Source organism: Erythrolamprus reginae, chromosome 6, assembly GCF_031021105.1.
Source record: "Erythrolamprus reginae isolate rEryReg1 chromosome 6, rEryReg1.hap1, whole genome shotgun sequence".
Lineage (NCBI taxonomy): Eukaryota > Metazoa > Chordata > Lepidosauria > Squamata > Dipsadidae > Erythrolamprus > Erythrolamprus reginae.
In genome coordinates this window covers 28,871,982-28,899,583 of record NC_091955.1, presented here as the reverse complement: position 1 = coordinate 28,899,583, position 27,602 = coordinate 28,871,982, and the positions used below count along the sequence as shown (strand labels likewise).

At 41.3% G+C, this 27,602-nt stretch overlaps 1 protein-coding gene across 3 annotated transcripts in view; it reads left to right on the top strand.

Moving 5' to 3' along the window:
• Window positions 1–27,602, top strand: part of CPED1 (cadherin like and PC-esterase domain containing 1) — a 128,061-nt gene that overhangs the window by 69,119 nt on the left and 31,340 nt on the right. For all 3 annotated transcript variants that reach the window (XM_070755454.1, XM_070755456.1, XM_070755455.1), the window contains exons 8-17: window positions 8,681–8,823; window positions 11,098–11,170; window positions 11,412–11,579; window positions 12,463–12,567; window positions 12,689–12,858; window positions 15,312–15,365; window positions 16,800–16,867; window positions 17,420–17,464; window positions 18,083–18,269; window positions 20,345–20,513. In XM_070755454.1, the coding sequence (XP_070611555.1) occupies window positions 8,681–8,823; window positions 11,098–11,170; window positions 11,412–11,579; window positions 12,463–12,567; window positions 12,689–12,858; window positions 15,312–15,365; window positions 16,800–16,867; window positions 17,420–17,464; window positions 18,083–18,269; window positions 20,345–20,513 (1,182 nt within the window). The remainder of the gene's footprint in view (window positions 1–8,680; window positions 8,824–11,097; window positions 11,171–11,411; window positions 11,580–12,462; window positions 12,568–12,688; window positions 12,859–15,311; window positions 15,366–16,799; window positions 16,868–17,419; window positions 17,465–18,082; window positions 18,270–20,344; window positions 20,514–27,602) is intronic.

Sequence of the window (27,602 nt, the reverse complement as noted above, 5' to 3'; positions counted from 1 at the left end):
ATTTGCCCAGGTTCGCCTTGTGCACCAGTTGCGACCCTACTTGGACCGGGAGTCACTGCTCACGGTCACTCATGCCCTCATCACCTCGAGCCTTGACTACTGTAACGCTCTCTACATGGGGCTACCTTTGAAAAATGTTCGGAAACTTCAGCTCATGCAGAATGCAGCTGCGAGAGCAATCATGGGCTTTCCCAAATATGCCCATGTTACACCAACACTCCGCAGTCTGCATTGGTTGCCGATCAGTTTCTGGTCACAATTAAAAGTGTTGGTTATGACCTATAAAGCCCTTCATGGCACCGGACCAGATTACCTCAGGGACCGCCTTCTGCTGCACGAATCCCAGCGACCAGTTAGGTCCCACAGAGTGGATCTTCTCCGAGTCCCGTCAACTAAGCAATGTCGCCTGGCGGGACCCAGGGGAAGAGCCTTCTCTGTGGTGGCCCCAGCCCTCTGGAACCAACTCCCCCCAGAGCTTAGAACTGCCCCCACCCTCCTTGCCTTTCGTAAACAACTTAAAACCCACCTCTGCCGCCAGGCATGGGGGAATTGAGATCTTCTTTCCCCCTAGGCCTTTACAATTCTATGCATGGTATGTATGTATGTATGTTTGGTTTTTATATTAATTGATTTTTAATCATCAATACCAAATTACTATTGTACAGTGATCCCTCGAGTTTCGCGATCTCGATCTTAGCGAAACGCTATATCGCGATTTTTCAGCAATTGTTACCATCTCGATCTTCGCGAAACGCTATATCGCGATTTTTCCACCCGATGACGTCATACGTCATCACCAAGAGTCACTTCTCTGTCTCTTTCTCGTCATTCTCTGCTTCAATCATTTTCTCATTTCTCTTCCTTCCTCATCTTTCCTTCTCTCTCTTTCCCTATCTCTCCCCCTCTTGCTCTCCAGCGGCCGCCTAGCAGCTGATCTGCTCGGCAGCGCAGCAGCAGCGAGGAGCCGAACATCCGGGTTTCCCCTTTCCGTGGGCAGCGGGTTTCTTCGGCTCCTCGCTGGTCCCCAATTCCGCCAACATCAGGCTCTCCACACGCCCTTTCGCCGTAACACGAGAGCCTTCCGAAAACTCTTTCCGAGCGCCTCAGAGCAGCACCCCCACCCCTCTTTGATTCCCTCAACCCGCCCGGCCCCTCGCTCCCCTTTTCCACACGGGCCACCCAAGAAACAGTTCATCCCGTCTGGGCTTCCCCCCCCTCTCGCTCGCTCGCACTCCCCCCATCCGTGTGCGTATGTGCGCGCATGTGCACCCAGGCGCCTCCATCCCGGCGGGGACCACAGCTGCGGGGCTACCCGTCGTCGACCCTCCTCCGGCAGCTTCCTCCCGAGCCCCCACACACATACGACGGAGAAAGTGGCCACTTCAGTTTTTTTCCCGGGGGGCGTCGTCAAGCTCACCTCCAACCGAGAGAGGAGTCCGCGCTGCTCCGGCTGCCGTGTCTCCTTCTCCCTCCTTCTTCCACCCTCCGCCGCCGAGGTTACCAGGAAGGGAGAAGAAGAGTCCCTGGATGTTTCCCCGGATGTTCGGCTGCAGCGAGCGCCGAGCGCGCCTCCGGGAGGAGAAACTCGAAGCGCCGCGGACAGCAACCGGGTTGCCTCCAGGTCTGGGCTCTTGCGCTTTGCGTTGGGCGAGGCGGCGGCTGGCGCCGTTCATTGACTCTTCTCCCTTCCTGGCAACCTCGGCGGCGGAGAGTAGAAGAGCGATGAAAAAGAGGAGGAGGAGTCCGCGCTGCTCCGGCTGCGTGTCTCCTTCTCCCTCCTTCTTCCACCCTCCGCCGCCGAGGTCGCCAGGAAGGGAGAAGAAGAGTCAATGAACGGCGTCAGCCGCCGCCTCGCCCAACGCAAAGCGCGAGAGCCCAGACCCGGAGGCAACCCGCTTGCTGTCCGCGGCGCTTCGAGTTTCTCCTCCCGGAGGCGCGCTCGGCGCTCGCTGCAGCCGAACATCCGGGGAAACATCCGGGGACTCTTCTTCTCCCTTCCTGGCAACCTCGGCGGCGGAGGGTGGAAGAAGGAGGGAGAAGGAGACACGGCAGCCAGAGCAGCGCGGACTCCTCCTCCTCTTCTTCACCGCTCTTCCACCCTCCGCCGCCGAGGTCGCCAGGAAGGGAGAAGAAGAGTCCCCGGATGTTTGGCTGCAGCGAGCGCCGAGCGCGCCTCCGGGAGGAGAAACTCGAAGCGCCGCGGACAGCAACCGGGTTGCCTCCGGATCTGGGCTCTCGCGCTTTGCGTTGGATGAGGCGGCGGCTGGCACCGTTCATTGACTCTTCTTCTCCCTTCCTGGCGACCTCGGCCGGTCCTTTTCGGGGCTGCGTTGCTGCATCCTCCGATGCCGCCCACCGAGGAGATTCCTTCGCCCGAACGGAGGTGGCTGTGGTGGGTTCAAGGGACCAAGAGCCGGTCCTTTTCGGGGCTGCGTTGCAGCCTCTGAGGCCACTTCCGCCTCCGGACGAAGGAATCTTCTCGGTGGGCGGCATCGGAGGATGCAGCAACGCAGCCCCGAAAAGGACCGGCTGTTGGTCCCTTGAACCCACCACCGCCACCTCCGTTCGGGCGAAGGGATCTCCGCAGTGGGCGGCGGCGGCGGGTTCAAGGGACCAACAGCCGGTCCTTTTCGGGGCTGCGTTGCTGCATCCTCCGATGCCGCCCACCGAGGAGATTCCTTCATCCGGAGGCGGAAGTGGCCTCACTCCGGCTCCAAGCGCGGGGCCTGGGCGGCGGGCAAGCATTGGGAGGGCCTCGCCGTCCCCTGGCTGGAGAAGAGCTCCCCTCCCCACGATCTGGGACGGCATGGCCGTCATCAAGTTAGTGCGCGGCGGTCCTGATGGCGGGCAGGTGAACGGGCGAGCAGCAAACAGCGGGTGGGCGGGTGAATGGGCGAGCGGCAAACGGCGGACGGGCGGGTGAATGGGCGAGCAGCAAACGGCGGGCGGGCGGGTGAATGGGCGAGCAGAAAACGGCGGGCGGGCGGGTGAATTGGCGAGCAGCAAACGGCGAGCGGGCGGGTGAATGGGCGAGCAGCAAACGGCGGGTGGGCGGGTGAATGGGCGAGCAGCAAACGGCGGACGGGCGGGTGAATGGCGAGCAGCAAACGGCAAGCGGGCAGGTGAATGGGCGAGCAGCAAACGGCGGGTGGGCGGGTGAATGGGCGAGCAGCAAACGGCGGGCGGGCGGGCGGGTGAATGGGCGAGCAGCAAACGGCGGGTGGGCGGGTGAATGGGCGAGCGGCAAACGGCGGACGGGCGGGTGAATGGGCGAGCAGCAAACGGCGGGCGGGCGGGTGAATGGGCGAGCAGCAAACGGCGGGCGGGCGGGTGAATTGGCGAGCAGCAAACGGCGAGCGGGCGGGTGAATGGGCGAGCAGCAAACGGCGGGTGGGCGGGTGAATGGGCGAGCAGCAAACGGCGGACGGGCGGGTGAATGGCGAGCAGCAAACGGCAAGCGGGCAGGTGAATGGGCGAGCAGCAAACGGCGGGTGGGCGGGTGAATGGGCGAGCAGCAAACGGCGGGCGGGCGGGCGGGTGAATGGGCGAGCAGCAAACGGCGAGCGGGCGGGTGAATGGGCGAGCAGCAAACGGCGGGTGGGCGGGTGAATGGGCGAGCAGCAAACGGCGGACGGGCGGGTGAATGGCGAGCAGCAAACGGCAAGCGGGCAGGTGAATGGGCGAGCAGCAAACGGCGGGTGGGCGGGTGAATGGGCGAGTAGCAAACGGCGGGTGGGCGGGTGAATGGGCGAGCAGCAAATGGCGGACGGGCGGGTGAATATGCGAGCAGCAAACGGCGGACGGGCGGGTGAATGGGCGAGCAGCAAACGGCGAGCAGGCGGGTGAATGGGCGAGCAGCAAACGGCGGGTGGGCGGGTGAATGGGCGAGCAGCAAACGGCGGGCGGGCGGGTGAACGGGCAAGCGGAGCGGCCGGGTGAATGGCAAGCGGCAAGCGGAAGCCGGGCGGGCGGGTGAACGGCAAGCGGTAAGCGGCAAGCGATCTTGGGGTTTCCCCTTTGCCTGGGCAGCGGGAAGACCAAGGGAAGATTCCTTCGGCCGCCCAACAGCTGATCTGCTCGGTAGCGCGGCAGCAGCGAGGAGCCAAAGATGAGGTTTCCCCGTTGCCCAGGCAAAGGGGAAACTCCATCTTCGGCTCCTCGCTGCTGCCGCGCAACCGAGCAGATCAGCTGTTGGGCGGCTGAAGGAACCTTCCCTTGGTCTTCCCCACCGCCCACACGCAAACTCCACCCTCTGCGCATGTGCGGCCATGAAAAAATGGGCGCACATGCGCAGATTGTGTTTTTACTTCCGCACCGCTATATCGCGAAAAATCGAGTTTCGCGAGGGGTCTTGGAACGGAACCCTCGCGAAACTCGAGGGATCACTGTACACTGTTTTATTGTCGCTGTTAGCCGCCCCGAGTCTCTGGAGAGGGGCGGCATACAAATCCAATAAATAAATAAATACTATCAATCTTGAAGTATATTACAATAATTATTTCTTTTAATTTTGGTATTCATGATCCATCCAATGCTGTCTCCAATACAATTGACATCTGGACAAGAATAGTTACTCAAATTTCGTATGTGTATTTTAAAAGCTATTAACTAATACAATTTTTAAATTGTTTCTTTTCTAATCAGATCTATTCATTTAGGCCATAGTGCTGCAATCTTCTCCATATATCCTTAACAACAATATCATGTATATTTATTACAACTACTTTTATAATAATTGCCCTTAAAATGAAACAAAAATTCCCAATCATATCAACTAAATCCTAAATTTTATGTAACTATTACGTGGATCAAGAGTATATTAATTCAAGGGAGAAAAAAGGAAGGTCCAAATAATTTGTCACATATGTCCCAATTAGCCCAATTAATAATAATTCCTTTTAATAGGTAAATAAAAAATTTAAAAAGTGAAACTTTTTTCCTCAGGTATCAAAAAGGAGCATGTGTGTGCACACCCATAATGCAATTCCTTCCCACATGCATGCACACACAATCCCCCCTTACAAACACGTAGGCCTCACTGAAGTCTCTGGACTTACAGTAGGCCCATTGAGCTTCAGGAAAGCCTCTGGAGCCTTTGGATGGTGGAAAACGGGCCCAAGAGGTCTACCAAAAGTTCAGAAACATTCAGGATGCTTTCCTGAAGCCTGTGGATGGTGAAAAACGGCCCAACAGGCCTACCAGAAGTTTGTTCCGGTAGTCCTGTTGGGTCCCTTTACAATCAACAGGTTCCAGGGGCTTTCCTGAAACCTGAAGAGGGTGAAAACAGCTCCCCCCGGCCCTTCTGAAGGCTGAAAATCAGCTAGCCAGATTGCTGGAGCTCACACAGGGCAATGCGTCGCATTCCCTCAGATATGACTCCACGTACCACTTGTGGCACACATGCCATAAGTTTACCATCATGGTTCTATGGCCTCTTGCTAAATTCCCAGCCAAGTACTACAGTAGTCAAGTCCACGATACATATTTTCTAGTACTAACTTCCATATACAGTTCAAAGAGGGTTAATAATAAATAAATAAACACTTCTGGTTTATTTTCCATCTTCATCCCAACACACCAGAAGAAATCCTCGACTAGTAGCATAGCAGAAAAAGAAGCTTTTCTTCAGTTGGCCTGAAAGGTATCCAAACATAGCTTTTTCTTCCAATATTAACATGCAGATCAGAAATTCACCTTGCCAGGCTTTTTATTCTTTTTATAAGTTCTATCATTGCTTTATTATTTATCTTTGTGTTCTGTTGGGCTCTCTGGTAGACTCCTCCCAAAAATTCACAGGTACAAATTTCAGACACACACACGTTTGAAAATTCAATACAATGTTCTTTATAATGAAAATTTCTCTTACACTAAGCCCTCTCTTGGTATAGCAAAGAGCACTCGTCTCCAAACAAACTGGTAATTTATACAAGTCCCTTATCAGTTCTGTGATACTTAGCTTGCAGCTGTGAGGCAATTCACAGTCTTTCTTCTTTCACAAAGTGAAACACACTTTGCTCTGGTTTAGTTTCAAAGCGGGGGAAAATCAGCACACAAAAAGTCAAAGTCAGTAAAGCAGTCACAAAACACAACGATCAGATAATCCTCCACAAGGGCCAAACCCACATGCTGCTCTTTATAGCAGCCTCACTAATTACCACAGCCCCACCCAACCACAGGTGGCCTCATTTTCTTTGATAATAATCTCTCAGTTGTTGTTGCCTATGCATCGCTCTCTGCATGCGTGGCTGTATCATTAACTCTTGTTCCGAATCCAAGGAGGAGCTAGATAATTGATCTTCTTCTGAGCTGTCTGCCACACTCTCCTCCTCCCTGTCACTCATGTCTTCTTGGTCTTCATCAGCAGATTCCACTGGGGGCAAAACAGGCCTGAAGCATGTGGATGTCTCCCCCACACCCACAGTCCTTGGGGCATGAGCTGGGCCAGAGCTAACCACAACATCTTTGTAATAATATTTTCACTGTTTTTAGTTTGAATAATGGAGATCCAGTGTGGTCTAGTGGTTAGGGTACTAGGCTGGAAACAGAGACTATGAATTCTTGTCCTACTTTAGGCTCTGGGTGACTAAAGTGGGAGCTGGGTGATCTTGGGCCAGTTCCTCTCTCTTATTCCTAGGTAGGAAGCAGTGGCAAACTACTTTCAAAATCTTCCAAAGCAACTGCAGAGATTAGTCCAGGCAGTTACCAGGAGTCAACACTGACTCAAAGCCACAAAAATAAGAAAAGTTTGACTATTACAGTGCAGTCACTTAATTCTATGTCCAGTAGATGGAGGTAATGTGTTAAAGAAACTATTTTCAGTCAAGTGATATATGATATATATGACCACCACCCCCTCCCAGTTATTGTGATTTCTTTTTAACCATTAAGTGGATAACTAGATAATCAATGAAAGAAAACTGTGGAATGTGCTTATTTTTTTCTATATACTGTTATAGCTATTATCATCGTATTAGTTTTCTTGATGTAGAGGGAGACTACTCTACATCAAACTACTACAAACTACTATTTAAAAGAAAGGACAAACATGTCACAAATGTGGTAATTTTCTTTCTTTCTTTTCTTTTCTTCTTCTTTTTTTTGCATAGATGTCATTTATTAAGTTTTCCTAGGAAAGAAAGTCTTCAACCCTTTTTCTTTTAAATTCAATTCTGTTCTCTCATCTCAAATTTCTACACTATTTCTATACCATGGACAAAGAGGCCAAGAAATTTCTCTAAGAGACAGGAAATCTCTTAGAATTTGTTTGTTTCCAAACTATTCTCTTTTAATCTTTCATGGAGCACAAGTAGAAATACTTTACTTTAGGAAACAAAAATGAATATAGAGAGGATTGAAAGAATGGCAGTCCTGCTTGGAAGTTTGAGCTTCAGTTTTTTTAATGCTCATTCTAGTGGTCTTTAAAAATGCAGTTAAAGTAAACTTCAATCCATTGTTTTAGCTACTTTATTATGAAAGGATTATATGTTAGCTTGATATTTGTGGAAAAAATGAAAAGTGGTAAATCATTTTAAAATGTAAATAAACAAACAAAAAACACCTGGTGTCCATGAACATGAATGAGCATGCAGGTACCTGGGAACACAACAACTTCCACAATTACTTCACTCATAAATGAACCTTTTATGACTCACTGGGAATCATCATCATCATCATCATCACAACAATAACAATAATAATATTTGATATTTGCCATGCATTTTTAAATGTCCAGTTAACTGAGTTTCATGTTTAATGAATAAAAGAAATAATAATAAAAATATTTTTACAGAATAAACTTAATGCAATTTTAAAGAAGAAAAAACCAAGTAGTGTGATAAGTAAATAAGAAAAAAATAGAAACAACAAAAAAGTAAGGGGGAGGGAAATAAAGAAGCAACAGCTCATTTTTTATAGTGATCATGAATGCATTTATATTTTATCTTTTCTCTCTAAAATTATATTATGATTCCATTCGTTCCACATTCTATTATTCCTAATTGTCAAACCCATAAATCAGAAGTTTTTGTTTTCAATTTTCAGCAGGAAGTCTATAAAAGGTTTCCAATTACTGACAAATGGAATCATTGTCTTTTTCCTCTTCAAACAAGTTTATTTTGTTGTCTCTGCAAATTTTGTCATTGTCCTCCATTGTGAGTGTTTCAAAGCCTTTCCATAAGACATGATCCAGTCCATTTTGTCAATAAGAAAATCATAATGTTTCAAATATTCAGAAACTTTATAGAGTTTATAGAGCTCCTGCATTACCAAAAGAAAAAAAATAAAGTGATTTCTTCTACTCCAGAGATCTTGATTTAATGTAAATGTATATTAGATGTATACTTTTTTTGTTGTAATTTATTTCCATGTATGGTCTGAAGCCAACTGAGTAAAGCAGAGGTCTTCAAACATGACAACTTTAACACTTGTGGACTTCAATTCCCAGAAGTCCAAAAGTCTTAAAGTTGTCAAGTTTGGGGACCCCTGGAGTAAAGGAACAAAAAGTATCCCTCCAAACCTCTTTGAACTTGATCTCTGCTTCCAGAATATTGAATAGTCAACTGTCTACTATTTCTTCTAAGTAGAAAATGGCAGGATTAAGCTTACATTTTGAGAATTCCCTGGGGATAAAGAAATATATATTTGAGCATTCTAAAAATACGTTTCTCTTTTTCTTGTACAGTTGCAAACATTTTTTCAGACATTTTTGAGGGCTGCTTCACCTCAGCAGGCTTTTGATGACATGAAAGAGGCAATAAGCAAACTCTTGTTGATAACTGAGGTTTTCAGCGAAGCCGCATTACCTCAGCCACAAACCTCTAGCCAGTAAGTGGATGAATATAGACAATTTTCCAAGAAATGTTCTTTGGTTTACCCAGAAGTAATTCCAAGTGAGAGAATTACCCAGAAGTAATTCCAAGTGAGAGAATGGTTGGGATTGAAATGTGATAAGTCAGCAGAATAGTTAATAATATCTTATATTATTTATACAAATGTTCTTTTGCTCTGGAATTTTACTCAATATCCATGGGATAAAAAGCATGTTTATAAAATAAATAATGAATGTCTCTGCCCTTTTCCTGTTTCCATCGAAGTCAAGTGCTGTTCTCATCTAAAAAGATTGTGCACACCTATTTTAAAAGACACACAAAATGCTAGTATAACAGTTAGTTTAATATCCACGGCAGACAACACAATCTACAGCTTGACTGATTTTCTGATCAAAAACTTTTCCTGTAATCAACACATGCTTACTTCTTTTTTATATTCTTTAGCTTCCTTACTATCCAGTGTACATTAAGAATAATATATCTTATTCCTTAGTCTTTCTGAAAACTACCTTGAACATATGGAAGGATTAAAATCTGTATTGATGATTCTAAGCATTTTTCTTGCATGTGTAATTAAGGATGGTGTATGATAATGGTTATGACCTATAAAGCCCTACATGCAGGGGTGGCAGCAGACAGGACAGGGTGGAACACAGTTCCACCGGTGGAAATGAAGCTGTGTGCCCATCTCCAGCTGACTATCCCCCCCTCCCATCCTCTTCCTCATCCTCGGAAAGTGGCAGGGAGATCGGCACCGGCAGTAGTTGTAGGGGACCCATTTCCTCCCCCTATTTTCTCAACAGCTGATTGTCACCCATTCGCCTAGCTACCCAGCCTGAGGCAGGGGGCAACCCAGGAAGGAGAGCACAGGAAACGCGAAGCAAATTGTCACCCCAGAGAGCAACACTGGTGAGGTTGTAAGTCGAGGAATTAACAGTTCAGTTGAACAATGATGATAATTCAAGCCACTCCCACCTGGTCACATGGCTGGCAAGCCACTCCTACCCAGTCACATGACCATCAATCCACACCCACAAAATAAGCCACACCCACAGTGTGGCAGTAAAAATTTTGACTGCCCATTATCGCCTACATGGCATCGGACCAGATTACTTGTAGGACCACCTTCTGCCGCACGAATCCCAGCATCCGGTTAGGTCCAACAGAGTTGGCCTTCTCCAGGTCCCGTCAACTAGACAATGTCACCTGGCGGGTCCTAGGGGAAGAGGCCCCGGCCCTCTGGAATCAACTCCCCCCACAGATTCACACTGCCCCCACCCTCCCTGCCTTCCGTAAGAATCTGAAAACTTATTTATGCCGCCAGGCTTGAGGTCACTAAACCCCAGCTTCTGGCCAGTCAATGTGTAGTATGTTTCTGAATGTTTGACTTTTAAATGTTTAGATTTTTTAAAAAATATCTTAAATTAATTGTTTTGTTAATTGGATTTAGAAATGTTTTATATATTGTATTTTTATTGAAATGTTGTAAGCTGCCCCGAGTCCATGGAGAGAGGCAGCATATAAGCCAAACAAACAAACAAATAAACAAACAAACAAGTAAATAGCAGATAATTCCTATGTTCCACATTTCTGCTGTAATTCTGTCTTTGCCACTTTGGATTTTATTTTGCTGCATGGCAAAATAACATGTTAAATGTTATGAGGACCCAGATTATTGGGCAATATTCTGACTCTGTAAACTGCTTAGAGAGAGCTGTAAAGCACCGTGAAGTGGTATATAAGCCTAAGTGCTATTGTTATTGCTACATACTTGTTCGGCTTTAATTTTGCTGTGTCATGAATATTGTTATGATTATTCCAAAAGATCTTTAGCATTCCCTTAATAGCATGCTGAGTGCCAGTCAACTTGAGATGTCCATCATCTAGTATTATATCATCAATCACATTATATTCTCTAGTTATGTCGTTTTCTTGATAACATACAATTGTTGTTTAAATAACGCCTTGGCCATTGTCCCTAAACATTGGGAATTCAGCACTTTCCTATATCACTGCTGCCCAATCTAGTTGTCTGCTTGCTTTAGAAATAATTTTCATACTTACAGTGTCCCAAATAGGTATATATAACTTTTGGCATACACACCTGATGTTCTTTGGTCACTCATCCCAGGGACACACCCTTCCCCACTCTCATGCCATGATGAGACAGTTTAGGGTTTGTTTCTGAAACATTCATGATATCTTTTAAATTTGGCTATCAGGTTAATTAAAAAAAATAAATCAATTTATTTCACTTCTCTGATTTCAGATGCAGTTCTTGCTTTCAGATGTTAACTTTTGATATTGGATTTACACACACTTTTTATCCTATTGTTCTTGAGGTAAGCACTGCTTATTACAATTGTCATAGGTAAATAACAGGAGGTATGGGTGAACTGTGTGATTAGGTGAAAGGATTTTTGGAAAGAGAAAGGAAAATTACAATGCTGGGTAAGTATTTTCTGTCTCACCTGTATTTTCTCTTTCTGTTCTGATTAAACATTTCCCTATGGAATTATGCATTTGTAGATGTTGAGATCAAAAGATTGGTTAAATGTTTTAATCAGTTAATATGTATTCTAGGTACATGAATATTTTGACTTTCAAGCTGATGAAGATTCATTTTCAGAGGACCAAAATGTTAAAGAAATTCTTCTTAGAGATACATTTAGTATCCTGTTATCAAATCAAACATCTTCTTCCACTTTCTTTGAAGCTATGCAGAATGTATATCAATTAGCAAGAATTAAGGTAAGGCTTGAGCTATGGAAACATTCTGTAAACAAAAATGTTTTTTTCATTATAAAAGCTGTGGCTGGCTTTTTAGTTGCCAATAGCCTTTGATATTATCATCCATACTTTCTTTCTAAATCACCTATGAGATTTTAAGTAGCCTATTCCACAATGTGGAGACGGATAAGCGGTTAGGGGGTGCTTTGCCCCTGTTTAGGTTAATTGGCTTACCTTTGGTCATTTGGGTAGGCAGGTTAGGGGCAGAAAACTGGGTGGTGGTTTAGCAACTGCGTGTTCTCCGTTGGGCATCTTTGGGGATGATTGACAGGTTCTCTCCAAAGGCTTGTGGCGCCAGCGACCTGAGCAATTGGGGGGAACCTGTCTTTGGGTCCCACCCATTTAATTCCCCTTGTAGGGGTTAGCTGGCGGGACCTCCCACATGCAAGTGCATGGCAATGTCTCAGGTGAGGGAGTGGTCCCTCACCTGGATTAGCATGGAGCTACGCCCATAAGTTGCCCCGGAAGTTTTTCTGATGTCATTTTCCGCCCCGGAAGCAATTGTTTGACCCTGCGGGTCCATGTTAGGGTTATAGTTAATTATGCTAATTTATGCTAATTTAGTTAAATAAATTATGCAAATTTAATTAATAAAATGATCCCGTTTTAAATCCAGCTCTTGTGTCCGTGTCGTTACTCCGCCTCTCTTGCAAAATTAGTAAACAATTGCATGTCTGAATAGAGCACTATTCTATTACCAATATTTTCTTTTTGTCATGTTAGTTATGCTTATATAAGTATGTTAAGGAAAAACTAAATAATTGTACCAATTTCCCTGCAGATATAAATGCTATAAATCAGTATTTTCTTATCTACCCAAAGTTCTCCTATTATCTATTTACAGGATGACCATCACAAGGAGAATTCTGATTATTGCCTAACATTAGAAGAAATGAATCCATTGATTAGCTTTGTGAAAGGGATTCAAAATCTAGGGCAGTTTGAATTGGTATGTGACATTTGTGGTTTTATTTCATAATAAATGTTTTTCCCAATGTGAATATTTTTCCATATACTGGTACATTTTTTAATTCAATATTTCCATCATTTCTTATTGCTTTTTCTTTCAGCTTTTCCCTTCTGCTGTTCCTAAAATCCATTTTTTGCTGCATGATCTTTATCGTATTATGAACCCAGGAGAAAAGCTTAACTCCATCCTAGCTCTTCATTGGTTCCTTTCAAGTTTATTTAAACAATTCCAAGGAATTAGCAAAGTAGCATCTGCAAACTTTCCAAAAGGGTAAGATAAAATTTTGATTACTTATTTAGTTTACAACTTTATCACATTATCTTTTGAATGAAATCGTTAGACAATTATTTTGATTAATTGTCCTGATTTATGTGTCCATAAATTGTCCTGATTAAAGTGTCCACAAATTAACACTAAATAAAAATATCCTTAAGATTCATGTTTGACATCATTTTCAATAATCTCAAATATAAAGAACTTTAACAGATGGACAGATTATATGTCTTAATCCGTAATAAATAAATCATGTGGTAGGGAAAGCAAATAGAATGCTTGGCTGCATAACTAGAGGTATAACAAGCAGGAAATGGGAGATTGTGATCCCGCTGTATAGAGTGCTGGTGAGACCACATTTGGAATACTGTGTTCAGTTCTGGAGACCTCACCTGCAAAAAGATATTGATAAAATTGAACGGTTCCAAAGACAGGGTACAAAAATGGTGGAAGGTCTTAAGCATAAAACTTATCAGGAAAGACTTAATGAACTCAATCTGTATAGTTTGGAGGACAGAAGGGAAAGGGGGGACATGATCGAAACATTTAAATATGCTAAAGAGTTAAATAAGGTTCAGGAGAGAAGTGTTTTTAATAGGAAAGTAAACACAAGAACAAGGGGTCACAATCTGAGGTTAGTTGGGGGAAAGATTAGAAGTAACGTGAGAAAATATTATTTTACTGAAAGAGTAGTAGATGCTTGGAACAAACTTCCAGCAGACATGGTTGGTAAATCCACAGTAACTGAATTTAAATATGCCTGGGATAAACGTATACCCATCCTAAGATAAAATACAGGAAATAGTATAAGGGCGGACTGTATGGACCATTAGGTCTTTTTCTGCCATCAATCTTCTATCTTTCTATGTTTCTATGCTAAACTTTATTTCCCCCAAAATCAGGGGCTGGGGGGAAAAATATTAAGAGGAATTAACAAAAAAAAAAATTCAAATAGATTGTTGTGATATAGTTATGTAATTTTTACAGAAATGCAATCTTTGATAAATCTCCTAACACTTTATACCGCTCAGCAAACCTTAGCATTATGGCATCAGCCCAACATCTAAGAGCTCAGAAAACCATATGATCCCCGGTGAATAAATTTGTTTTTGGTTTTATTAATTTTAAACACTTCAAACTAAAATTAATTTTGACAAGATGATTCTAAATTGACTACACTTTAAAGATATAATTCTACATTTGCACATTTATTACTGTAAATGTAATGATAAATTGTTAGAGGCATTGGACAATTTAGTACAATTAATCTAGAAACATTGAATTTATTCTACAATAAATAATCTTTTTTACTATAACCATCCAAAAATCAATAATTTATTAATGAAGTCAAAACACCATAGTTATTTATTTTCCTGTTCTATAATTTTAAATATTGTATTTCATTAACCTCAACGATGGTCTACAGAAATCTTATATGATGTTAACATTTTTGATAATCTGTACAGTCCATGTATATATCACAGAAATTATTAGTACAGTGATCCCTCGAGTTTCGCGTCCTCGAGCATCGCGAAAGGGCTATATCGCGAGTTTTCAATCCGGAAGTAAACTCCACCATCTGCGCATGCGTGCCCTTTTTTTCTATGGCCACGCATGCGTAGATGGTGGAGTTTCCCCAGCTGGGGTCCGCTTCCCAGCTGGGAAGCGATAAGAGCAACGGGGTGGGCGGGGGAAGGCCGGGCGGCGCGCGCGCGGGGTCCGCTTCCCAGCTGGGAAGCAATGAGAGCAACGGGGCGGGCGGGGGAAGGGCGCGCGGCGCGCGCGCGAGGTCCGCTTCCCAGCTGGGAAGCAATGAGAGCAACGGGGTGGGTGGGGGAAGGCCGGGCGGCGCACGCGCGAGGTCCGCTTCCCAGCTGGGAAGCAATGAGAGCAACGGGGTGGGTGGGGGAAGGCCGGGCGGCGCGCGCGCGAGGTCCGCTTCCCAGCTGGGAAGCAATGAGAGCAACGGGGTGGGCGGGGGAAGGCCGGGCGGCGCGCGCGTGGGGGCCGCTTCCCAGCTGGGAAGCAGCGAGAGCAACGGGGTGGGCGGGCGAAGGCCGGGCAGCACGCGCGCGGACAAGCGGCAGCAGCGAGGCGGCGGGGAAACCCCAATCTTCGGCTCCTCGCTGCTGCGGTGGAAGTAAAAACACCATCTGCGCATGCGCAGATGGTGTTTTTACTTCCGCACCGCTACTTCGCGAAAAATCGATCATCGCTTGGGGTCCTGGAACGGAACCCTCGCGATGATCGAGGGACCACTGTATATCCAGATTCTCTGGTTGTCTAAATTGCACTCTAAATGTTTTATCTATTTATCATTGTTCTATTTCAATTCTTTTTTTCTTTCTGCAAATAGGTAATTCTAGTACAAATTATAACAAGGTTTTACTTTGTTTTTCCAAAACACAATGAATTAATAAAATATAATCATTTTTACATTTTGTCAACAGGCAAAACCATTCAAGAAATAAGCGTTTGAAGACAGCTAAATGGTCAAATCTTGGGTGAGAACCAAAAAGTGAAAAAACACCCAGAAATAAGGCAGGAACACAAATGTCCATGTTGTTATTTGGATTATGTTTATGAAGTACAGTAATCAGGAATCAAATTGGACTTGAAAGAATAAATGTAGTTTAAGGGTTATACAAAGTTGTAGCTATATTCAATTTTTTGTTACAAACATTTGAGAATTCTTAGATAAATCCAATAAAACTCCTGTTATTTGCAGGGGGTGAAAGGATAACATTCAACTCAAATTGAGATTAGAGTCATTAAGCATTTTGTATTAAATTATTTGAGAATGAAGATGTAAATTGCAATCTTAAATTCATTAAAGTGTATACTTATAGGAGAATTAATCACCTTTTCTTAAATGCAGTAGATGATTATATATCTAGGATCAATTACTGTATTAAAGTTAAAGCAATTCTGTAGTTCATTTTATGTATTATTATTATTATTATTGCTATTATTAGTCCATAATAATGGATTAATGTCTCCTGTTGGATGAAAAGCTCTTTTTTGAACCCAATGTAGTAGATAGATGTTTTTGACTGAAAATCTCCAGTTGTAGTTCTTGACTTATGACTGGTGATAATAAGTGATTTATTATCCATAAAGGACTTCTGACTGTCATAAAATATTGTGCCACCCTATTCCATGGTCACATGACCATCCAGCTGTCCTGTTCTGTGATCACATGACTGTAGTTTGTAATTTTTTTTCCATTTAAAAAAAAACCCCATTCAGAAGAATAGGTTTACACTTATGACTGCAGTGTTCACTTAACCACCATTGATTCACTAAATCAGCAGTCCCCAACCTTTGTGGCTTGGTGGCCCTGTGGGGGGACAGGGGAACTGGACCAAATGAATGACAGGCCATTGCACATGTGTGTGCACACAGTTCAACTTGCACAAACAGCAGGGCAGTGTGCACAGCTCAACTTGTGCAAGTTGAATGGCATGTGGGCACACATAATGGCCCACTACTTGTACATGTTGAACCCTGCATGCATATTCAGGCAGCCCAATTTTGAATAGGTCACAGTCCAGTAGTGGGCTGTGGCCAAGGGGACCCCTGCACTAAATGACTACAGAAAAAAAATAATCAAATCAGGTCTGGTCAAATGGTTCCTTGATTTAGGACCATTACAATTTACAACAATAAATCCAATTGCAGTCATAAATTGAGTAATACGATAAATAGAATACAAAAGTAAAAACACCAATTGTAGCAACAGTACAAGTCATATAACAAAATTGTGGCTACAATAAATTCTGCCCATATTACTGGAAGTCTATTCTCATTTTAACAGTTTTTTAAACAATAATTTCAAAATGAAAAAAAAATACATTGCTGGAAGTAGGATATTTTTTTAATTGGATTGTGCTTGAATTTCTAATTATAAAGACATTCTTTTGTTACTTAACATTTAGGATTTTTTATTCAGAAACAGACAACATTCAGCTAAGAGTATCCTCTCCAGTCAAGGAAAAAGATAAAGGTAACATTAATTTTTTTAAACTCATTTAATATTGTTTGCCACAAAATTAAATCCATTCAGAAACCAAAATATATATCCATTTGGAATGTTTTGTACAGAAAATGTTTCATATGTTTCAGATCACTATAAAAACCCTTTGATTTTTTCCCCCTATGAAGTGGAAATCAAGATACATTGTAGATAATATGTTGAATGAATATATAAAACTATTCAGAAGTTTTTTTTTTACAAAGCTGGATTTATTGTGATTCTCCCGTGGCTATTTGATTTCATGAGACAGTTGTTACATCTTTCCCTGCTAAAGGAACTAACCTATAGGATTTGCTTTGATCATTATTGTAGCTATATCAGTAATCTTTTAGTTATCAGGAATTTATATGGTCAGCTGAAGATAGACAAAAGAAAGATAATTTCTTGAAAATAGATGGTATGTATTAGAGGCCGTACATTAGTACTGATAGGGTTTTATTCGTTTTTCTCAAATGCAGATAGATGCGATGGATGAATGAATGAATGATGAACCATCCTAACTTGTGTTTCTATATTTTCTAGAACTACACATTTTAAATCTCGCCAAAGAAATGCATTGCAGTCATGGTAAGAGAGAATCTGAATATAATTACTGTTGTTGTTATTCATTATTTAAGATTTAATCTTCAATTTGATTCACAGTCTGGGACTGGTAAAAACTTAATCATTCAAGTCCTAACCAATGACCTAAGAGTTGTTAAATTAACATCTGAGTTATTGTTATTTATTTATTTATTTATTTATTCATTCATTCATTTGCCCAATACACAAATACATAGGAAGAAAAATAGACATGTAGTAATATATATAAGGGTAGAGTGAACTTAGAGGAGAGGATATATGAAAGAAAGAAAATATATATGATAAGGGAGAGAAAGGAAAGACAATTGGACAGGGGACGAAAGGCACACCAGTGCACTTATGTTGTTATTATTTTATTTCTAGTTATGTGTAATTGCATATGACCTCAAAACAGCTCATTATTGATCTGTTCATGTTGAGAAACATTTTTAAAATCTGGGGGGCGGGGACACATTAAATCTTGTGTTAGTTATTTTGGCATGTCTGCCTAACAGAAGAAGTAATATATTAATTGAATGCAACAGTATTAGAAACCTAGAGCTGAACCACTGTTTTAATGTACATAAGCATTTTAATGGTTCCCATTCCCCCCCTGTAAAACAGATAAAGGTACACTACCTCATATAAGGCAGATCATCACTAGCCCACATTTGGACTTAAATCCTAATTTTGACCCCAGAATCAAAGAATACTACACTGAGGTGCCTTTTGATCTTTTGACAATCAAGATTAGAGCAGAACCCATGAATTGTCAAGGTGAAGCCCACTTGGATGAGAGACAAGGACCAAGGTAATTGGAGTGGTGGGGGATGCTCTTGGGGTGTATGATACAAATGCTTAAATTCTACATTACCATAAATATTGCAACATGCTTATCATTAAAAGTGCCACTACTAAGTATTATTGGGATCGCCAAGTTTTGGAAGAGTAGTTTTCCCATAGCAATATTGATTATGACAGCATACGAAATTTCTACATGAACCTTTTATGATGCTGTTTCTTCATAGCTTTGGCTGTAACACAGATATGTAGACATGAACATTCATAAGAGACAGAGAAATGGCCCAATTCTGGCAAATTTACTGAACTATTTGCATCTCTGTGCAAAGTGTGCAGGCACTTCTGTATTTCTAGCCATAAAGTGAGCAGAAACCAGATTCCTGTGTTTGAATACAAAGCCTTATATTTGTAGTGTTTGTGCAGCTTGCTGTATCACGTATGGATTAAACTTGTGCAAAGCTTCCACAAATGTGCATGCAAAGCAGTCTTTTGACACTGCTGCACCAGCAGCACAATCCCTCAGTAAAGCACATCAATTGTAGCCTGTCATTTCAAGGCCTCATTCAACAAATCCATTTAATGGGAGAGGCTTCTACACTGGTATCTCTGCAGTAAATTGCTATCATCAGTTGCTCTGTGGAAAGAAGATAAACACTTAATATTAAACAACAAGGAACTACTTTCCTTTATTGTCTCATCTGGCAAATGTGTTTGAGATGTGGGAGCATTAACTGCTTGAATCATATATTCTATTGACTGCATTAGGGATAAAGTTCCTTTCTTCATTTTTCCCTTTTCTCATTGCCATGTTTTTCTCTACATGGAAGACTAGATTCTTCCATTCTGCTTGCTTGCTAAATAATGGATATCACCAGGGGTGGGCTACTGCCTGGATGGGGGGGGGGGGGAAAACGCAGTGGGGTAGCGAAAATGGAGCTCCTCCCAGAACACCCAATTTGCACTAAAAGATGTTGAAAGAAAAAGCAGGACGTCCTGCATAAGCCACGCCCACAGTATGGTAATAAAAATTTTGGTAGCCCTTCACTGGATATCATCCTTACTTCTGCTTTCCCCCACCATTAGGATAGATACAAGGTTTCTAATAAGACAGGTAACCAATGGAAATTGAAGTCTAACTGATCCTAATCCCAACAAAGTAGCTTTTATCTACTATAGTTAAAGAAAATGGTACAACATTTGAAATTTATGAGCACACAGGGACAGTAAGGAAGGAGAGGGTTAATAATTTTATTTAGCTACAGATAGTGCTGGTATTATGACCACAATCAGCCCAAAATATATGTTGCTAAATGAAACATTTGTTAAGTGAGTTTTGCTACATTTTACAACCTTTCTTGTCACAGATGTTAAGTGTATCACTGCAGTTATTAGTAACATGGTTGTTAAGTGAATTTGGCTTCCCCATTGACTTTGCTTGTCAGAACGTCGCAAAAGGAGATCACATGACCCCAAGAGATTGCAACCATCAGAAATATGAAACAGTTGCCATTTTTGATCACATGACCATAGGGATGTTGCAATGGTCGTAAGTGTGAAAAATTGTCATAAATCACTTTTGCAGTGCAGATGAAATGTTATAAGTCAACGACTACCTGTATTTTGTCTGAATAGAGAGTTGAATATGTTTAAGAGGGAACAGATCCATACTAGCTCTGTTTAAAAAAAATTCCATTTTTTTCAGTAAGGAAATTTGCAATTGAGAACCTGATAAAGTCCAGCTTCCAAGTGTTTGGAAGTTTCTACTCAATTAGATGCAAGTAAAAGAACTATGCAGATACCATAATTCTATAGCAAAACAATATAACACAGCTATCTAAGACTTTGAGAATGGTTCTGATGTACATTTGTCTTCCTGCAATTCATATGCCTTGATTTTTCTGATAAGCACATTGAGCTTGGCATAGTATTTATACATTAAGAAATCGGGAAATATCAGAACAGAATCACAACAGAATACTGTGTGTCATTGCAAAGAATACTTTTTGAATATTTTAGTCTTTGATAAAATGAACAGATTACTTATTTCATTAATGTTATTTTTTCATTCTTCTTCTACTCTAACAGCTCTGCACATTATCCACTTGGATTAGGTATAAACATAGTAGTTATTGTGGTAACAGACAAGTCTCAATCAGTCAATGAGATTGTGAGCATCTACAAAATCATCATTTTTCGTGAAGACCGTCCAAGCTTGCCATTATTTGACGATTTCATGCTGTGTGGTTTTATACAGGTACTTTCTAAATACAGTTAGCAAACAAATGTTTAAATATAGTTAGCAAACAGATGTTTTACCTATGCACCAGTGGTAGGTTGCTGCCAGTTCGCTCTGGATTTGGTGCACTGGTAGCCGTGGTGGCAGGAGGCAGGAGGCTCCGCCCACCACCTGGACGTCATCATGGACTATCTGCACATGTGCAGAAGCATTGCACGTTCACTTTGCCCGCATGTGCACATGCACATTCACAGTTCAGAACTGGTAGCAAAGGTAAGTGAAACCCACTACTGCAATGCACCATTTAATTTATTCAACAGTAAAGGCAATTAATGGTTTTGTGGGCATTTAATACCTCCTCTATTGTGTTCTTACTTGGTTATGTTATTTTAGTCAATCCAGATTTTCTACCCTTGCGAGATCTTGTAAAGGTGACCATTTGCTGTAAAGGTTAATGGATTCCTAATAGAGTACATGCCTTGCAATTAGAAAGTCCTTGGTGCACATCACAGAATTTGAAACTTACAGGCGAAAATCCAGGAAGTCAATAAAAGACTATGTACAGCAATAGTTTAACTCTCAACACAGATAGTTCTTAATCATCTAATTTAACCCATTACCAAATTACAAAAACATTTTTCTGCCTATTTCTATGATATATGTGACCTTCGATTGAAAGGATGACTTTGCAGTCAAAATGTCTTTATTCATTATACAGGTAAAACTAAAATAAATAGAATATGGTGCAAAAGTTCATTTATTTCAGTAATGCAACTTAAAACGTAATATATGGGAGAGACTCATTACATGCAAGACAAGATAGTTCAAGTCATTATTGCCATAATTGTGATGATTATTATTCAGCTCTTCCACATACTGTGGAAATTTTTGCATCTCATTTGGAAATCAAGAATATGAATCAAGAGTATGGAAGAAGATTGGAGAGGCACACATTGCAAGATGCTTGAAGTCCAGTGTGAAGTTTCCAGTCTGTTGATTTGGAGAGTCATGTAATCTGCTAGTGTTGGTCCACTGTGTTTCATTAAGTCCAGGGTCAATGCAGCCATCTACCAGAGGATTTTGGTATCACTTCATGCTTCCTTTGGCATATGAGCTTTATGGGGGATGCTGACTTCATTTTCTAGCAGGACTTGGCACCTGCCCACACTGCCAAAAGCCCAAAAACTTGGTTCAATGATCGTGGGATTACTGTGCTTGATTGGCCAGCAAATTCAGCTGACCTGAACCCCATAGAGCAGGGATAGGCAAAGTTGGCTCTTCTATGACTTGTGGACTTCAGCTCCCAGAATTCCTGAGCCAATCATGCTAGCTCAGGAATTCTGGGAGTTGAAGTCCCCATGTCATAGAAGAGCCAACATTGCCTACCCCTGGTTTAGTGGAACAAGTATAGGTTTGTAGTTTGTAAAAGCATAACATAAGTAGTAAAGAAGACAATAGAATAGGTACGATAGGCACAATGGTGTGCTTATGCACACCCCTTACAAACCTCATAAAAATGGAAGAGGTCAACTAGATATTCTGAGGTTAAAGATTTTGAGGTTTGGGGAAGAAACCAGAGAGTCAGGTAATGCATTCCAGGCATTGATCACATGTCATAGAAGAGCCAATTTTGCCTACCCCTGCCATAGAAAATCTATGGGGCATTGCCAAGAGAAAGATGAGAGACATGAGACCGAACAATATAGAAGAGCTGAAGGCCACTATTGAAGCATCCTGTTCTTCCATAACACTTCAGCAATGCCACAGGCTGATAGCTTCCATGCCATGCCGCATTGAGGCAGTAATTGCTGCAAAAGGGGCACAAACCAAGTACTAACATATGCATACTAATACTTTTCAGAAGTCCGATATTGTTCTATGTACAACCCTTGTTTTATTGATTGCATGTGGATTTGGGGTTTTCATGAGCTGTACCCCATAATCATCACAATTAGGACAAATCACAGCTTGAACTATCTTGCCTTGCATGTAATGAGTCTCTCTGATATATTACTTTCACCTTTTAAGTTGCATTACTGAAATAAGTGAACTTTTGCATGATTTTCTAATTTTTTGAGTTTCACCTGTAAATGTTCAAGGTAAAGAAGATACTTTAGCACGAAAGCTAATAGATAAAAATGGATAGATGGATTGAATCAACAAGATCAGTCCAGACCAGAATGGAGACTGGTCCTATCTACTTGACAACTAAATGGCTACCAGACTTCATTGCCTAGGGCAGCCCTAAGCAATCCATTCCATGTTGCCGACACATGCCAGAGTCTTCAGAGGGTTCTTTATTCAGTGCCTTGGTTATTCAAAGAGCATCCCATTCCCATGAACTAAGGAGACAGGCTTGCCTTTGAACATCAATCAAGTAACTTTAACTGTGCCACTATCTCTGTGTACCAAATGGAATTTGGGGGTCTCATTCCTTCAAAGTTAAGCTCCCATGTCACATTGTAAATTGTTTTGAAAAAGAAGAATTCTGTAAAGTATGTGAGATACGAGCTTTCTATTTTGAAGAGTGGGTGGGGAATTTAAAAGAAAAATCCACAGGGCGAGATTCAGCTTTTGGGTTCACCTCTTCTAGTCCACCCGCCTATACTTTCCATAATGAAAACGAGGGCATATCCTTTCAAAGACCATCCAACCCATCTCAAACATATAATCAAAGGAGGATTTTATTTTACTTTATTTCAAATGTGAGTTTGCAAAAGCTGTCTTTAAAAAAGGCTGATTTTTTTATAGTGGCAGTATTTCCCCCCCTTTGTCCTAAAGTACACTACTACTGCTGGTTGAATTTGCCTGTGCCAGAGATCAGAGACTTCCATGTTTTTTCTTTTCTTTCTAATAACTAGACACCTGTTCTAGGAACCTGTTCCAAAGGAAAAACAGAGCAAACGGCCTGAGATCTTCTTTAGGCCCTTGATTAGGCACAACTGTGCATTGGAGAGAAAAGGTCAAAGACAGTGGTGTGGTCTTTCTCACAGTGGGGTTTCAGTTGAAAGTCCAGTCCTGAGACTCTTTTCTTTCATGTCTAATCCTGTTAGGATAATCAAGTTTCAGTGCAAGATGATATCATGATGAAGGATACAATACAAAGGGGGGAAAAACTGGGTAGTTTCCAGGCTGCCAATAATTCTCATGTGTTTGAGTAACGCTGGATTAAGTTCAAGGCTACTTAGAAAAGTAGTATACCATCCCAAAGCTGCACAACTCCTAAAAGTACAAAACTATTGTAATTTCATTTCTTCTCTGATAGCATCGTTAAGAGCAAATGATCAAGGATAAAGGTTTGAGCCATGATATCAGCTTAAGCAGCTGAAATTTCCATTGTTTGTATTATAGCCTACAATAAGGGTACTTTTCCTGGTAATGAAGAGGTTATGGATATATTTTTGACTGGTATTAGTTTGATTGTATTTAAAATGCATCTTCTAGCCTCAATATGCAATCATAACTTAAACATGCAATCATAACTTAAGTTCAATGTCTATAGAATTAAATTTATTTATTAGATTAGATAAATAGCATAACATAACATGTAGTTCTAGAATTAGTAAGTTTAGTAAGACTTAGTATGAGAAAAATGAAATCATTTTCAACGCAATATCCTAGAATAGTGAAGGCGAACTTATGGCACGGGTGCCACAGGTGGCATGCGGAACCATATCTGTTGGCACGCTAGTCATTGCCCTAGCTCAGCTCCAATGTGCATGTGAATGCCAGCCAGCTGATTTTTGGCTCACACAGAGACTCTGGGCGGGTGTTTTTAGCTTCCAGAGAGCTTCGGGGCATGGGGAAGAGTGTTTTTACCCTCCCCCAGGCTTCAGGGAAGGGCGAAATACAAGCCTACTGGGCCCACCAGAAGTTGGGAAAGAGGCCATTTCTGGCTTCCAGAGAGCCTCCAGGGGTGAGGGAAGCTGTTTTGTCCCTCCCCAGGCATTGAATTATGGGTTTGGGCACTCTCACATGCGTGACAGCATGCACACACGTTCTTTCAGCACCCAAGGAAAAAAAGGTTCACCATCACTGCCCTAGAATAAATAACTTATTCTGAATTACCAAATACAATTATGCAATAATGAATTTCATTTTATAAAATGAAATGATTTTTTTTAATCATTTTTTTCTGTAGCAAACAAAGTGGAATCAAATGACCCAAGATACTTTACCACAGCTTGAAAAGTCATATGTAATGGTATAAAATTTATATATAAAGTGAAAAAATACACATTAGGAAAGTGTTTTAAAGATGTCATATCATTGGCAAGATAATTCCATTTCTAGAAAATATGTAGCTGTATAACAAATTTATTTTAATTGATTATTGATTATCTTTTAAAAAAAGTAATTATTTGAAGATTTTCACTTCTTTCACATCATCAGGTATTATAAATCAAATAAATAAATAAATAAATAAATAAATAAAATAATAATAAGTAAGTAAGTAAGTAAACAAACAAACAAACAAACAAACAAATAAATAAGTAAGCCAACCAATTCCCTCAGGACTCTTCAGTTAAAGCAGTTGTGACATCTAGCCAGCAAGGGAATGACCACTGGATTGATCTCCAGTCAAATCCAATAGAGCTATTTTTAGTTATTGGGTATATTGATTTCACTAGCTGATATTAAGATGGATATAATAAAGAAAATAAGCCAATCAATGTTACTTTCTTTTCAAGATGAAATCATGAACCATGGTGTGCAGTGCTTAAAGTGAAGTACTGCAGGCTATTCTGCTGACTGCCAGCTGACTGCAGTTTGGCAGATCGAATCTCACTAGGCTCACTAGGTCAGTAAAAGGAGAACCCCATACTGATGGCAATATGCTGACTCTATAAACTGCTTAGAGAAGTCTGTAAAGTGGTATATAAATCTTTCATGCTATTGCTATTATAAGGGATCTGAAAACAAAATTAAGGAAATATGGCGAAGTTGGAACTGTTCCAACACACAGTTGGTCCAATTTCATTCATTTTCATTAAGAACTTGGAAACTGAGAAAGAATTAGCTCTGTGTGCAATTTAAATTATTTAAATTATTTAAATTCTCTTTAAGCCTCTTTACTATTTTTTAAAAAAAACAGGTGCTTATAATTAGTTGTGATCTCATTCTTCCTTTATCCAAATGATGTCAGAGAAATACCTAAAGACTTTTTGATTTTTTTACACTGTACTGTAAGTTAAATACTGGTAGGTTTTACTAGGCTGTGTTAATTGCTTCTTCAAAACTATTCCTTTTATTAAATGGCGGTTCTTCTTTTACAAGCACAATTGGATAAAATAGACATTAGGCAATACCATATCTCCAAAGAGAAGACATAAATCCAACAGAATGACACAAAATCTTTTTGAATGAAATAAGAAAATTGCATCAGTGGAAAAATATCCTGGATTAAATAATTCATCTGACATGTTTCAGGGGTTTTTTCCTTCATTCTTTCAAATATTGTTATTTATATGGCAACTTAAATTTTCCCCAATTTATCCTTGTGTATTTTTGCTGTAATCATCTCTCAGTGCCTGAGCTGTGTCAGAGCTTTCAATCAAAATAATTAGTTGGTCCAGTTTCATTCATTTTCATTAAGAACTTGGAAACTGAGAAAGAATTAGCTCTGTGTGCCATTTAAATTATTTAAATTCTCTTTAAGCCTCTTTATTAATTTTTTTAAAAAAACAAGTGCTCATAATTAGTTGTCATCTCATTCTTCCTTTATCCAAATGATGTCAGAGAAATATCTAAAGACTTTTGATTTTTTTTCTTTGTGAAATGAGACACAACAATAGCAAAATCATGTGTAGGATATTTACTGTCTTTCCCTGAAAATAATCAAATTATATTTTGGGGGGGTTCCAAAATAAGCATTAGGGTTTATTTTCAAGGAAACACAATTTCAGGATGATGAGCCTGGCTGGGTACTCAATTCCCTCCGGTGTGTGCACAAAAAGCGTCAAGCATGCAGGGATCAATGTATACAAGCAGCTGCAGCCCACCAACCTCTTGGTCAGGGCACTCTGGGGCTGTGCAGCTCATGTAGGCAGGTGAGTTGATTATCCATCCGAGCAGCAGGTTGGTGGCAGAAGCACGAGGGGAGGCACAAAATGTATTGGTGGGCCAGAGTAGATGGATGGTTGCAGGAGGCTCATATTTATGTAATACCATGGCAGCAGATGGAGGCACAGGCACAGATATTATTATTATTATTATTATTATTAACAACAACAATAATAATAATAATAATAACAACAACAACCAATTGGTACTTGGCACGCTGGGCGCAGTGCCAAAGGATCTCAGCGGACATTTGAAAACCATTGGAATTGACAAAATCTCCATCTGTCAATTGCAAAAGGCCGCTTTACTGGGATCGGCAAACATAATTCGCCACTACATCATGCAATCCTAGGTGCTTGGGAAGCGCCCGACTGGTGATGAAATATGAAATCCAGCATAGTGATCTCGTTTGCTGAGTTGTATTGACATAATAATAATAATAATAATAATAATAATAATAATAATAATAATAATAATTTAGATTTGTATGCCACCCCTCTCCACAGACTCGGGGCAGCTCACAACAAAATAGTGACAGTGTAACAAATCTAATATTAAAAACATTCTAAAACCCAACATTGGAACCATGCAACACAACTATATAAGCCTGGGGGATATCTCAGTTCCCCCATGCCTGGCGACATAAGTGGGTCTTTAGTAACTTATAAAAGGCAAGGAGGGTGGGGCCGGCTCTAATCTCCGGGGGGAGTTGATTCCAGAGGGGCCGCCACAGAGAAGGCTCTTCACCTGAAGTTTAAGAAGAGACTTTAATTAGATCCACAAAATGTGTCTTCTCTAATTTAGCCCAAACGGCCTTCTAAAATCTAAGCAGATTTTACAAAAAATCATTCTCTTTTCTTCTGTAATTTGAGTGTGGATTTCCCTGCACATATTTCATTGTTAAATCAATCATCATATCTGGACAATTGTTAGATCCATATTTTCAATAATGAATATCATGAGAGCATCTATGAAGAAGATAAATGGATCCCTGAGGATTATCAAATTATAAACTTTTTCTATATTATCCCCTCTTTACCTAAA